The following is a 13,422-nucleotide window of genomic DNA, read 5'->3' on the forward strand; positions in this document are numbered from 1 at the left end:
GGGGGGGGGCAGAGGGGGGATTTTGGGTCCCCCTTAGCCCTCCTGGCTCGGTTTGTCCTGATTTTGGTCCTTTTTTCCCCAAATCCAACGGCAGGGGCGGGGGGAGGGGTGAAGGCACCTCGCGGGGGGGGGTGAGGGGAAGGGGAGCACGGGGGGAGAGGGGACCCACCCCGACCCCTAGGTCCTCCTCACTCTCAGGCTCTGCCGGGGCCTGGGGTCCTCCCGGAGGTCCCAAGGGGTAGGGGTGTCGTGGCTGTCGTCCCCCCCCCCCCCCCCCCCCCGCAAATCCCATTCCTGCACCAAAGCTGCCGTTTTTCCCCCCAAAAAGCCGCGGTGCCGAAAAAAATAAACCTTAAAAAAGCCAAAACTCCCCTCAAAGGCTCCCCCCGAAATGTCCTCAGAGCCCCAGGAGGGGTTCCCCCAAAACGGGCGGGGGGGGGGGTGTGTCCCAAGAAAGAGGCCGCCCCCTCCCCCCCCCATCAGGACCCCCCTCCCCCCCCATGCGGCACCTGCCCCCCCCGGTAGCCCCGCACGCCGGGGGGGGGCGGCGGCGGCGGCGGCGGGGGGAACACGGTGCGGATCCCCCCCTCCTCCGGGGGTCGCAGCGGCCGCAGCGCCAGCCGCCCCCCCCCGCCGCCTTTGGGGGGCGGCAGCGGCGGCGCCCCCAGCCCCATCCTCCTCCTCCTCCTCCTCTTCCTCCAGCAGCCCCCCAGCACCCCCAGCACCACCCCGGCCGCCGCCGCCGCCGCCGCCCCCAGAGCCGCGGCCGGGGGCAGCGCGGGGGGCGCATCCCCGGGGGGGCCACCGGGAGAACCGGCCTGGGGGGGGTCCCCGGCACCCGCCCGGGCTTGGGCGCAGAGCGGGGGAGCGGCGGGGGGCTCCAGGGCGGCGAGGCACACCCGGTAGGGCGCCCGGGGCTGCAGCGCCCGCACCACGTACTCGCCGCGCTCCCCCCGCACCAAGGTCTCGGTCACGGCCCCCCCCCCCGGGCCGCAGCCAGCTCAGCCTCAGCGACGCCCCGGGAGGGGCCGGGGGCCACCGCACCCGCAGAGCCCCCCCGGGAGCCGCCTGCACCCACAGCCCCGGCGCGGCCGCTCCTCCTCCTCCTCCCGGCGACGCCGCCACCGCGGGGGACACGGCGGGGGCCGCACCGGGGGACGTCCCCCCGCCCGCAGCTCCCGCTCCCCCCGCGGCCGGGCTCTCGCAGGCGTCCATCTCCCCCCGGAGCTCGCCCACCGGCAGCCCCCGCAGCCTGGCCGGCGCCTGGCACAGCAGCCCCCGCACCTCGAGGCGCGGCGGGGCGCGGCGCCGCAGCCAGTCCCGCAGCCAGGCCAGGTTGCAGCCGCAGAACCAGGGGTTGTTGCGCAGCCCCAGGTGGCTCAGGCTGCCCAGGTCGTCGAAGAGCCCCCTGGGCAGCGTGGTCAGGTTGTTGTCCGACAGATCCAGCCGCTCCAGCGCCCTCATCCTGGCCAGGGCTCCGGCGGGCACGTGGCTGATGGCGTTGGCGGCCAGCGAGAGGCGGCGGAGCCGAGCCCGGGGCAGGTTGGCGGGCGGCGCCGCCAGCGCGTTGCGGCCCAGCGAGAGCTCGCTGAGGTTGCCCAGGCGGCTGAAGGTGTCGTCGGCCATGCGCTGGTTCGCCAGCAGGTTCCCGTCCAGCACCAGGCGCCGCAGCGCCGGCAGCCCCTCGAAGGCGCGCAGCGGGATGGTGTGGATGCGGTTGTCGTCCAGCCGCAGCTCCTCCAGCGCCGGCGGCAGCCCCGCGGGGACGCTGCTCAGGTGGTTCCGCGACAGGAACAGCAGGCGCAGCCGGCGGTTCTCGGCGAACGCGTCCTCCTCGATGCCGGCGGCCGACACCGAGTTGTCGTCCAGGTGCAGCCGCTCGAGCAGCGGCGCCCGGGCCAGCGCCCGGCGGCAGAGCCCGCGCACGTTGTTCTCCTGCAGGTGCAGCTCCCGCAGCGCCGGCGGCAGGTGAGCCGGCAGCTGCTCCAGCGCGTTGGCGTACAGGTACAGCACCCGCAGCGCCGGCAGCCGGCCCAGGCGAGCCGGGATGCCCGCGTCGCCGATGCGGTTGTTCTGCAGGAACAGCGTGGTGGCACCGGGAGGGAGCCCCTCGGGCACGGCCGTCAGCCCGCGGTCGTTGCAGTAGACGCGGCCGCCGGAGCAGCGGCACACGGCCGGGCAGGCGCCCACGGCGCTCAGCAGGGTGATGGTGGCCACGGTGGCGAGCAGCCGGGGTGGCGGTCCCCCCCGCGCTGGCCGGGGGACGGGAGGGACGGGGAGGGGAGGGGGAGGGGGGGCCATGGGTGGATGGGGGGCCTGTGGGAGGGAGGGGGGGAGGTGTCAGGGTGGTGGGGAGGGGGGTGGTCTTGAGACCACCGAGGGGCTGTGGCCCCTCCCCAGGCTGACCCCAAATGAAAGGAGGGACTGCCCCCCTCAGCACCCCCCTTTAATGGGGGAGCAGGACCTCCTCCCCATTAAAGGGACACCAGGACCCCCAGCCTGACCCCAACTAAAAGGCAGGACCCCCCCATTAAAGGGGGATCAGGACCCCCCAAATTAAAGGCAGGACCACCCCCTCTCAGCACCACCCATTAAAGGGGGAGCAGGACCCCCAGCCTGACCCCAAACGAAAGGCAGGACCCCCCCCCTCAGCACCCCCGCAAAAGAGGGACCAGGACCCCCACCCTGACCCCATAGAGAGCCCATGGACCCCTCCCCCCATTACAGTGCACCCTCCCCCATTATAGGGCACCCCCCAATACTTCCTAAGACCCCCCAACCTCACATCCAGGCCGGGGACACCCCAACCCCCACCCCCCCCACCCCTCCCCCATTCTAGGGGGGGACCCGCCCATCCCCCCCTCCAGGTGTGCCCCGGGGGGCGGGGCCTTACCTGGCTCCTGTCACTCCTCGGCTCCTCGTGCCCGGCCGTGGCTACCGGCGCCGGTGCTCCATGGCCCCCCCGCCCCGCCGGGGGGGCCGCTGTGGGGGTGGGGAGGGGACATCAGCCGTGTTGGAGGGGGGGTCCTCATGCGACAGCCCCTCCCCCCCTTCATTCATGTGACACCCGGCAGGACCCAGGTGTCCGGGCCCTTCCCCCACCCCCCTCCGGGGCTAATTAGCAGCGTGGTTAACGAACCCCTCCCTCATTAGCAGCGCCTCGTTAGTGACCCCCCCCCCCACCCCCGGGACCTTGGTGCCCCCCCCCAGGGTCCCCCTTGCGTCAGCCCCGGCCTCGCGGGGGGGGTCAGGTGACACCCCCAGGAGGGGACACAGGTGACAGCACCCCCGTGACCCCCCCCGTGAGCCCTGGGGTGGGTCGGGGGGGTCAAGGGGGGTTTTGGGGAGCCCACGGGGGTCCCATGGAGATGGGGGGGAGGGGTCGCTCCCCTAAACGCGGATCATGCCCCCCCCCCCCCCCCCCCGGAGCATCCTCGGCTCCCAGGGGGGTCTCGGAGGGGTTTGGGGGGGTCCGGGGGTGCTGCTGGGAGGGGTGGGGTGTTTTGGGGGGGGGAGGGTCAGGCCCCCAGACTCACAGGCCCCTCTTCCCTCCCCTCCCCCCGCACCCAGCCCGGACGGTCCCTCCCCCCCCCGCTGGAGCATCCCCGGGACCGGGAGGGTTTGGGGGGATCCCGGGGGGTCCGGTGGGATTTGGGGAGCCCGGGATGAGGAGCTCAGGGTGGGGGAGGGCCGCGCCTGGGTGTCCCGGACGCCTGGGCCCCTCCCCCCGGGATGGCTGGAGCATCCCTGGGAAGTGGGGGTGGGGACACGGCGGATTTGGGGGGCTGGGGGGGTCGGAAGGGGTTTGGGGGGGTCCCTGGGTGTGGAGGGGTCGCTCCGAGGGGCCTCGGGTGGGAACGGGCCCCGCTCCGGCCGAACGGACCCTCCCCCACCCCCCCTCCCCCCGGGCTGGAGCATCCGCGGGTACCGGGGCGGGAGGGGGAGGGGGTGGGTTTGGGGGGGGGGGTCCCGGGGGGGGTCAGGGGGTCCTTACCGGGTGGCTACCGGCCGGCGCGTGCGGGCCCGGCGGCGGCGGCGGCGGCTGCGGGCGTGGGAAGGCGGCGGCAGAGGGGGGGGGACGGACCGGGACCGCCCCCCGGTGCGGGGGGATTTGGGGAGGGGGATGGACCAAACCGGACCGGGACCGCCCCCCGGTGCGGGGGGATTTGGGGAGGGGGATGGACCAAACCGGACCGGGACCGCCCCCCGGTGCGGGGGGATTTGGGGATGCGGGGTCGGGGTCGCGGTGGGGGATGTGGATCCGGGGCACGGGGGGAATTTGGGGAGGGGGTGGTGGCGCTTCCCTGCCTCGGGTTTTGGGAAGGGGGTGGGGGAATCACACGGGACCCTCCCCCCCAGTGTGGGGAGGGGGGGATTTGGGGGTCCCGGAGGGTGGGCGGGGGAGGGGGGTTCTGTGTCCCCTCACAGTGGGGAGGGGGAGGGTCCTTGTCCCTGGGCTGGACGAGGTTTGGGACGCCCCCTCCCCAAATCTGCCCCCCCGGACCCTTCACTGGGTTCTACCCAGACCCCAAACTCCCCCCCAGACCCATTTACCCCTCCCAGCTCCCCCCAAACCTCAGAGACCCCCGAGTGTCACCCAAAAGGGTCCCCAAATGCCTTTCCCCCACTTCAACCCCCAAAACGGGGTCCCCGCCCCCTCTACTGCCCCCAAAAGGGGGTTCCCAAACTCCTCCTACCCCCTCCTCTGCCCAAATTGCCCCTCCCCACCCCGTTCCTGCCTCCAAACTGCCCCTTCCCCACCTCAAACTGCCCCAACTCCCCCTCCCCACCCCAAACTCCCCTTCCCCACCTCAAACTGCCCCTCCTCACCCCCTTCCTGCCCCCAACTCCCCCTCCCCATCCCCCCAACTGCCCCCTAAGGGCATCCAACCCCCCTCCCACCCCCTGCCCCCACCTCCCCCTCCCCAAATAACCACGCTCATCCCTGGGGGGCCACATCTTTTATTTTGGGGCGGGGGCAGCAGGAGGGGGGGGGGCTCGGCGAGGCCGCGGCAGGGCCGGGGGGGCTCGGGGGGGTCCCGGCGTGGGGGGCTCGGGGCGGGGGTCACTTGTAGAGGATGTCGTAGTGGCCGGGGCGGTAGAGGAGGCAGACGCGGGGCTGGGAGCCCTCGGGGAACACGTGCGGGTTGGTGGCGCCGCCCTCGCCCCGGTCCATGTACTCCACCAGGATGGAGACGTGCAGCGCCCGCGCCAGCGCGATGATGTGGATGTGGTCACTCTCCTTGGACATGGGCTCCACCTCCTGAGGGGACACAGAGAGGGGACAATGGTCAGTGACACTGCTCAGTGTGGCCACTCTCCTTGGACATGGGCTCCACCTCCTGAGGGGACACAGAGAGGGGACAATGGTCAGGGGACACTGGTCAGTGTGGATGTGGCCACTCTCCTTGGACATGGGGCCCACCTCCTGAGGGGACACAGGGGACAATGGTCAGGGGACACAGGGGACAGTGATGATGTGGATGTGGTCACTCTCCTTGGACATGGGGCCCACCTCCTGAGGGGACACAGGGGACAGTGATGATGTGGATGTGGTCACTCTCCTTGGACATGGGGCCCACCTCCTGGGGAGGGGACAGGCAGGGGACAGAGAGAGGGGACACTGGTCAGTGTGGTCACTCTCCTTGGACATGGGCTCCACCTCCTGAGGGGACACAGGGGACAGAGAGGAGACAGGGATCAGTGACAGTGGTCAGTGGAGTGTGGGGGACAGAGAGGACACGAGGACGCAGCGGTCAGCGATGATGTGGATGTGGCCAGGTGCCCCAGGCACAGTGACAGACGTGTCCCAGGTGCCTCTCACATGGTGCCCAGCTGTCCCAGGTATCCCAGGTGCCCATACCTGCTGGCAGAGCTGCCAGGTGCCCCAGGCACAGTGACAGAGGTGCCCCAGGTGCCCCTCACACGATGCACAGGTGTCCCAGGTCCCCCTCACATGGGTGAGGGTGTCCCAGGTGTCCCAGGTACGGTGCCCACGTGCCGCAGGTGCCCCGGACCTGGTGACAGAGGTGCCCCAGGTGTCCCTCCCACGGTGCCCAGGTGCCCGTACCTGCTGGCAGAACTCCTTGATGCTGCGGCCGCCCTCGAGGAACTGCTCGAAGAAGCGCCGGTGGCGCTGCAGGCAGCCCGAGGTGAGCAGGCGCAGGTAAACCACCAGGTAATCCGACGTGGCCGGCTCGTTGAAGGCCGCCAGCAGCTCCGGCAGCGGCACCCGGCGCTCCACGCGCTCGATCAGCTCCATCAGCTGGGGACACACAGCTGTGTCACCTGTGTGTCACCCGTGTCACACCTGTCACACACACCCGGCGCTCCACGCGCTCGATCAGCTCCATCAGCTGGGGACACACAGCTGTGTCACCTGTGTGTCACCCGTGTCACACCTGTCACACACACCCGGCGCTCCACGCGCTCGATCAGCTCCATCAGCTGGGGACACACAGCTGTGTCACCTGTGTGTCACCTGTGTCACACCTGTCACCTGTCATCAGCTGTGTCACCTGTGTCACCTGTGTGTCACCCGTGTCACACCTGTCACACACACCCGGCGCTCCACGCGCTCGATCAGCTGGGGACACACACCTGTGTCACCTGTGTGTCACCTGTGTGTCACACCTGAGGCACCTGTGTGTTACCTGTGTCACACCTGGGTGTCACCTGTGTGTCAGCTGTCACACTTGTCACACCTGCATCATGCCTGTGTCACACGCACCTGTGTCACACACTCCTGAGTCACACCTGGGTCACACCTGTGTCACACCTGGGTCACACACACCTGTGTCACCCCTCTGAGCCCCCCCCAACTCCACCCCACACCCCTCCCAAAGCCCCAGAGCACCCCCAGACCCCTCTGAAAACCCCCCAGACCCCAACAAGACCCCCCCCAAAGCCCCCAGCCCCACCGTGTTGTGGAAGTCCTCGATGGTGAACTCAGTGAAGCCCTGGGCCACCAGCTCCTCCTTGCTGCGCGCCGACACCTCCTTGAACCTGGGGGGCACGGGGGGCTCAGGGGGGCACCCAGAGGGGTCAGGGGGGTCTCTCGGGGGTGGTTTATGGGGGTTTTGGGGGTGTCTGGGAGTGTTCTGGAGGGTGTCCGGATGTTTTGGGGTCCCCAGGGGTGTTTTCTGGAGGTCTCTGGGGGTGTTTTTGGGGTATTTTTGGGTTCCCAGGGCTGTTTCGGGGTGGTTTTGGGCTGATTTTGGCTATTTTTGGGGTGTTTTTTACGTGTTTCAGGGTGGTTTTGGGGTCCCAGAGCTGTTTCAGGCTATTTTTGGGGTGTTTTTGGGGCTGCTTCGGAGTGTTTCACGTTGATTTTGGGGTGTTTCATGTTGGTTTTGGGGTGTTATGGGATCCCTGGATGTATTTTCGGGGTGTTTCAGGGTGTTTTTGGGGTTCCAGGTCTCGTCTGGGGGTTCCAGGGCCGTTTTGGGGGTTCCAGGGCTGGTTTTTGGGCTGTTTTGGGGGTTTCAGGGCTGTCTCTGGGGTGCTTTGGGCTGGTTTTGGGGTGCCCTCACCGCTGCAGCTCCTGGCCGTCCTCCAGCAGCGCCTCGAGGTGCGCGAAGCCGAAGGCGCGGTAGAAGCAGTTCCCGTCCGGCCGCGTCTTGCGGATGTAGGAATACTTCTGCAGCAGGTCCTGGGACACGGACACCGGGGGACACCGTGGGGACATCAGGGACAGTCGCACCATGGGGACATCGAGGACAGCCCAGGGGACAGGGGGACATCAGGGACAGTGACACCAGGGAGACATCGTGGGGGACATCAGGGACAGCCCTGGGACAGAGACTGTGGGGACGCTGTGGGGGGACAAGGGACAGCCCAGGGACAGGCAGGACAGGGACCATGGGGACACCAGGGGGACATGGGGAACATCCCTGAGGACAGGGACACTGTGGGACACCATGGGGACACCGGGGGAGGGACAGGGGACAGCCCAGGGACAGGCAGGACAGGGACTGGGGGGACATGGGAGGGACACTGTGGGGACACGAGGACACCCCGGGGACACCAGGGGGACACTGGGAGGAACAGGGGGACACAGCTGGGACAGGGACCGGGAGGACACTGGGGGGGACATGGGGACATCCCTAGGCCATCCCTGGGGACAGGGAGCAGGGGGACACCGGGACATCCCTGGGTCATCCCCAGGGACAGCCAACCACGGCCTGGTGTCCCAGTGCCTCCCAGTCCTATACTGGTGCTGTTCCCAGTATGTCCTAGCAGCTCCGTACTGGTGTCCCAGTCCCTCCCAGTGCCCTCCCCAGCCCTGTCCCAATGTCCCCCAGTCCCTCCCAGACCCCTCCAATCCCCTCCCGGTCCCCTCCAGTCTCTCCCAGTCCCTCCCAGTCCCTCCCAGTACCCCTCAATTCCCTCCCAGTCTCCCCCCGTTCCCCACCTTGATCTTCTCCTGGTACACGTGGTCATCCTCCGCGTACTCCTTGTAGAGCTCGGCCAGCTCCAGGCGCTCGGACACCAGCGGGTTCTGCACCGCGATCTGCGCCCAACCGGGGGGGTCACCAACCGGGGACCCCCCCGGGACCACCGGGACCCCCCCGGGGCAGGGCGGGGCTGGGGGGGGTGGTCACGGCGGGATTTGGGGAGAGGGATCCGCACCTCCTGCTGGATCCGGTCCTGCTGCGCCATGATCGCCTCGTCGTAGGCCAGGCAGTTCACACCTGGGGGGACACCGGGGGGTCACCGGGGGTTACCGGGGGGTCCAGAGCGGCTGCCCGGCCCCACCGGGAGGGTCTGCGGTGCTGCCCGGCCCCACCGGGAGGGTCTGCGGTGCCCCCGGGAGGGTCCTAAGAGGGGAAACCGGGTGGGATCGGGGCGTGTTCGGGGGTTCGGGGTGATGGGTCCGGGGAACCGGGAACTGCCGGGGTGATGAGGCCCTCCCGGGAGTAACGAGGCCGCGGCCCGAGGGAGAACCGGGGGGGATCCCATGGCGAGAGTGGCGGCCGCGGTGCGGGGATGGCTGAGGGGGCTCCATCGGTACCGTCGGCATCGCTGCCGCCCAGCGGCTCCGGCTGCGGCTGCTGAGGCTCCTCCGCCGCCATCGCCGCCCTGCCCGCCCCGCGCCGCTTCCGGGTCAGCGCCCGCCGCTTCCGGGGCACCGCCCGCGCCGCTTCCGGGAGCGGGGCAAGCTCCGCCCATGATGGGCGTGGTCTGTTGTGCTGACCACGCCCCTCTCCCCTCATGGCGGCACCGCCTTCAGGGAGCGAAAGCGGCACCGGGGAAGGCCCGAGAGCCTCCGGGATCCCCGGTATTGTCCCGGTCAGCTCGCTCTGAGGGTCGGTGCCTCGGTGAGCCCCGCGCCTTTGTGATCTTTACAGCAAAAATGAAGGAAAGTGTTGATTAATTTTTAATTGGAGCAGGAAAAATGGCGGAAAAGGCGTGATTGGGACTCTACGAGGAGCCGGTGAAGGGGTTCCCGTCCGTTTAAACAGATTATTCTGGAAAAAAAAAAAAAAGTTTTTACCTCTGTTTAAACTCCTTTTCCTCTCACTCTGCTCGTTTTTCTGGGGTTACCAAAATATGCTGGGAGGGACTGGAATGGAACTGGGAAGGTGAAATTGTTCATTGTGGAACGAGCCCCGCTCCCTCAGCGCCTTCCCGTGCCCAGGTGCCCCTAGGTGCTCCCGCAGGGGACCCCCGGGCAGGTGAGCCCAGGTAATATCTCCTACAGCGACCCCCGGCAGCTCCCGCCCCCTCCTCACCCTCGCTGTCGCACCAGGGGCACCCAAAACTGCCCCAAATCGCCGATTTTCCCCGTTCTCCCGCGGCTCCGCTTCAAACATGCCGCGCTGCCGGGCCGAGGGGCAGGGTTATGCAAAACAGAGGTGACAGCGAGCGGAAGGCATGCTGGGAGTGTGGTTTTTGGGGGGATTTTCGGGTTTTTTGGGGGGTCGGATCGTGCGGGACGCGGGAGAAAATCAGGAACTCTGTAGATTGTTTAATAGGCGTGGTTATGCTAATGAGATATTGGGTTAATATCAAGGAACGCGGCGAATGCAAATCAAAGTACTCGCTCGTCCAATCAGATCACAAGCTAAAAGCTGAGGGGCGGGGCTTTAAACTGGTGGGAGGAAACGAAAAGATGCAGCGAGAGGCGGGGTTATGCAGATAAAAGGCGGCAATCATGCAAATCAGGGCCACAACGCCGCCAAAGGCATCACGGGAGCGTAACTTTCGGGACAATTTCGTGATTTTTGGGGTCCGTACGTAAAAAAAGCGGCAGCAAAACGCAGAATGCGATGGGGAAAGAGGTCGGGAACGGGATTCGCTGAGCGCGAGAGAGGCGCGAGTCTGCCCGTGAGGTGCGTGCGGGCCGGGCGGGGCCGGGAGCGGCGCGGGTGGTGCGTCGGGTATCGCTTCTCGGCCTTTTGGCTAAGATCAAGTGTAGTATCTGTTCTTATCAGTTTAATATCTGATACGTCCTCGATGAGAGGACTTTATATTAAACGGATTTTTGGGCTCGGGAGTTGGACCCGGAGCTTGCTCCCTCCGCTCCGCGCATCGTCCCGGTATTGCAGTGCCTCCGGGAACGGTGCACCCCGCTCGGGGACCTTCCACTAGTGAAAAACAGAACAAAGCCATGCACTGTCACGATTATATCGCGATAGCACACGCGCGGTGCCGCTCTTGCAGTGCCTCGGGGAGCTCCCTTCATCCTCATGGGCTCCATTGTCCCTCCACCACCTGCACAGGCTCCATTTCCCCCTCAGCTGCCCCTCCAATCCTTAAGAGTTGCTCTTTCTCTTCTCATCACCCTCATGGAAAGTGTTCCACCCTTACAGGCTTCATTATTTCCTCTGATCCCCCTCCTGGGTTCCATTTCCCCCTCATCACCCTCAGGGACACCATTTGTCCCCTCACGGCCGCCATTTCCCCCTCAGCTGCCCCTGAAATCCTTCACAGGCACCATTTCCACCCTCATCCCCCTCACAGGCTCCATTTGTCCCCTCATGGGCGCCATTTTTCCCTTCCCTGGTGCCATTTCCACCCCCCTCACCCTCATGGGCTCCATTTCCCCCTCAGCTGCTCCTCAAATCCTTCACAGGCTCCATTCCACCTTCATCCCCCTCCGCTCCGCGCATCGTCCCGGTATTGCAGTGCCTCCGGGAATGGTGCATCCCATTCAGGGACCTTTCACTGGTGAAAAACAGAGCAAAAACATCCAATGTCGCGATTATATCGTGATAGCACCCACAGTGTCCTGGTATTGCAGTGCTTCCGGGGATGCTGCAAGCCGCACGGGAACCTCACCTAGTAAAAGACAAAGAAAAACAATCCACTGCCGTGATTATATCGTGATAGCAACCACACAGTGCCAGAACTCCAGCGCCTCTGAGAACACTCAACCCTCAAAGGGGACATCAGATGGTGAAAAAAAGATTAACGTAAAGCTTTAGGTCAAGGAGTCATTAAGTCTATTATCACCTGAGTGACTCTTGAGGGACTGCCTCTGTGCCTCAAAGCGCGCTCACCCCTGACTGGGCATTCCCAGTCATGCAGCGCATCTGGGAAGGCAGCAACCACACCGAAGATATTGAAGGGGGAAAAAAAGATTGCTTCGTGATTATATCGTGATAGAAGCCACACTGTCCCGGTATTGCAGAGCGTCTGGGAATGTCCCTGGGCGCATCTTCAGATTCGCGGAAATCCAGCTGCCAGCCGGCCCCGAAGGGCCGAGGGCCTTCCTGGTACAGACAAAGCCTTCTGCCCCGGAAAACAAAAGTCACCATCCCACGTTCCTGGTCTCAGTTTGCAGAGCTCCATGGGCACTCTCAAAGCAGCCCGAGTTGGCACAGGTGGCAGCTTGTCCCTTTTAGGGACATCAGAGGGATTTTTAGGGTCCTTTCAGGGCATGACAGAGGCTGAGGGGCACTGTGGGAGCTCGAGGGTGACAGAGGAGCAGGGAGAGGGGACAGTGGGTGACACACGGAGAGGCTGAGGGTGGCAGGGGCAGCTGGGGGGGTGACACAGAGGAGCTGGGGGCTGAGAGTGTGACCCACAGGAGCTGAGAAGGGGCTGACAGGGGCACAGGGGGCTTGAGGGTGACCCGCTGGGGCGGGGGGGTTGAGGGGGCTTTGGGGGGCACAGGAAAGGCATTCAGGGTGACAGAACCTGAGGGCTGGGGGGCAGAGGGACAGGGCTTGAGGGCCAGGCAGTCCAGTGGAGATCTGGGCTACAGGGGACAGCTTAGGAGGCAAATTAGGGCACAGGTGCCCCACCTGTCCCCCCAGCCATCACCTCGCCCTAAGCAGCCCCCCCAACAACAGCCTGTGCCCCCAAGAGCAGCACAACACAGCAACCCCAACAGTGAGAGCACAGCGGAACCCTCCCGGGGGGACAGGACAGCAGCCCTGACACCGGGACAAGGACAGAACCCTCAGGGGACAGCAGAGCCGCTGCAGAAAGGTAGGGAAGGCATCTGAGGGTTAGGGAGCAGCAGGTGGGGCTGGGAGGCTGAGCAGGGTTTTTTTTCCAGAGTTTTCCCACAACTTTTAAGGCTATATAAGAGATTCTAAAAGGTTTCTAAAGATTTTGTGTGTGTGTGTGTTTTAGGGTATTGTCATGGGTTTGTAAGTGCTATTTCAGGATTTTTGGGAGTATTTTCAGGGTCAGGATCAGAGGGGATGCTCGATGAAAATGCGGAGCTTTAGGAGAGCAGTGGAAAGGATTTGGAAAGGGGCGGTGGTGGCAGAGTGGGTTGGATAAGGCGTGGCCAGAACACAGGCTGTGAGTGCTGGGCACAGTGGAGTCATTCGGGCCAGGGTCATATCTTGGAGGACGTTGAACTCAGCAGCGCTTCAGACCCGAGAACGTGAGGTGGGGAATCGTTTTGCTCTGTCTTTGACCAGTGCAAGGTCCCCGAGCGGGGTGCACCGTTCCCGGAGGCACTGCAATACCGGGACGATGCGCGGAGCGGAGGGAGCAAGCTCCGGGTCCAACTCCCGAGCCCAAAAATCCGTTTAATATAAAGTCCTCTCATCGAGGACGTATCAGATATTAAACTGATAAGAACAGATACTACACTTGATCTTAGCCAAAAGGCCGAGAAGCGATACCGGACACACCACCCGCGCCGCTCCCGGCCCCGCCCGGCCCGCACGCACCTCACGGCCGCCCCCGCGCCGCGCTCCGCCGCCGCTCAGCGCTCCGGGCATCCTTTGCCCAGCTCGCTCGGCGCTTTGCTCCCGCGCTCTCTACGCGCGGACCCCTCAAATCCTGAGAATCGCCCCAAATTGTCGCTCCCGTGATGCCTCTGGCGGCGGATCCGTGGCTAATTTGCATAGCCGTCGCCTCTTGTTCTGCATAACTCCACCCCCGCTCCGCCCCCTCCAGGCCTTCCCTTCTCCTTTTTTGTTTTTTTGTTTTTTTTGTTGTTTTTTTTTTTTTCGG

The 13,422-nt window shown here is 65.7% G+C and overlaps 2 protein-coding genes and 2 non-coding genes across 4 annotated transcripts; 1 reads left to right on the forward strand and 3 right to left on the reverse strand.

The window, feature by feature from the left end:
• Positions 1-340: 340 nt before the first annotated feature.
• LOC119696854 (leucine-rich repeat transmembrane protein FLRT1-like) lies at positions 341-4,107 on the reverse strand. The gene is given in 4 exon segments (XM_038126692.1): positions 341-990; positions 992-2,316; positions 2,894-2,982; positions 3,995-4,107. Coding segments are annotated over 2 exon segments (1,821 nt in total). The 5' UTR covers positions 2,302-2,316; positions 2,894-2,982; positions 3,995-4,107; the 3' UTR covers positions 341-479.
• An 838-nt stretch (positions 4,108-4,945) lies between these two features.
• OTUB1 (OTU deubiquitinase, ubiquitin aldehyde binding 1) lies at positions 4,946-9,166 on the reverse strand. Its single transcript, XM_038126691.1, has 7 exons — positions 9,014-9,166; positions 8,632-8,693; positions 8,414-8,512; positions 7,533-7,651; positions 6,921-7,005; positions 6,071-6,265; positions 4,946-5,263 (listed from the first exon to the last, which is right to left on the reverse strand). The coding sequence occupies exons 1-7, from the start codon at positions 9,072-9,074 to the stop codon at positions 5,066-5,068; spliced, it is 819 nt and encodes a 272-aa protein (XP_037982619.1). The 5' UTR covers positions 9,075-9,166; the 3' UTR covers positions 4,946-5,065.
• Positions 9,167-10,384: 1,218 nt separating this feature from the next.
• On the forward strand, positions 10,385-10,575 carry LOC119696855. The gene has a single exon (XR_005255678.1). It is a non-coding gene; the product is annotated as a U2 spliceosomal RNA (small nuclear RNA).
• A 2,320-nt stretch (positions 10,576-12,895) lies between these two features.
• Positions 12,896-13,086, reverse strand: LOC119696856. The gene has a single exon (XR_005255679.1). It is a non-coding gene; the product is annotated as a U2 spliceosomal RNA (small nuclear RNA).
• Between the last annotated feature and the right edge of the window lie 336 nt (positions 13,087-13,422).

The sequence above is a fragment of the Motacilla alba genome, unplaced genomic scaffold, assembly GCF_015832195.1.
Source record: "Motacilla alba alba isolate MOTALB_02 unplaced genomic scaffold, Motacilla_alba_V1.0_pri HiC_scaffold_618, whole genome shotgun sequence".
Lineage (NCBI taxonomy): Eukaryota > Metazoa > Chordata > Aves > Passeriformes > Motacillidae > Motacilla > Motacilla alba.

Coding starts and splice junctions, on each gene's coding strand:
- OTUB1 (XM_038126691.1), bottom strand. CDS start 9,074: ATGGCGGCGGAGGAGCCTCAGCAGCCGCAGCCGGAGCCGCTGGGCGGC. Junction 8,694..9,013: donor GGGCGGCAGCGATGCCGACG/GTACCGATGGAG, acceptor GTGTCCCCCCAG/GTGTGAACTGCCTGGCCTAC. Junction 7,006..7,532: donor GACGGCCAGGAGCTGCAGCG/GTGAGGGCACCC, acceptor CGTGCCCCCCAG/GTTCAAGGAGGTGTCGGCGC.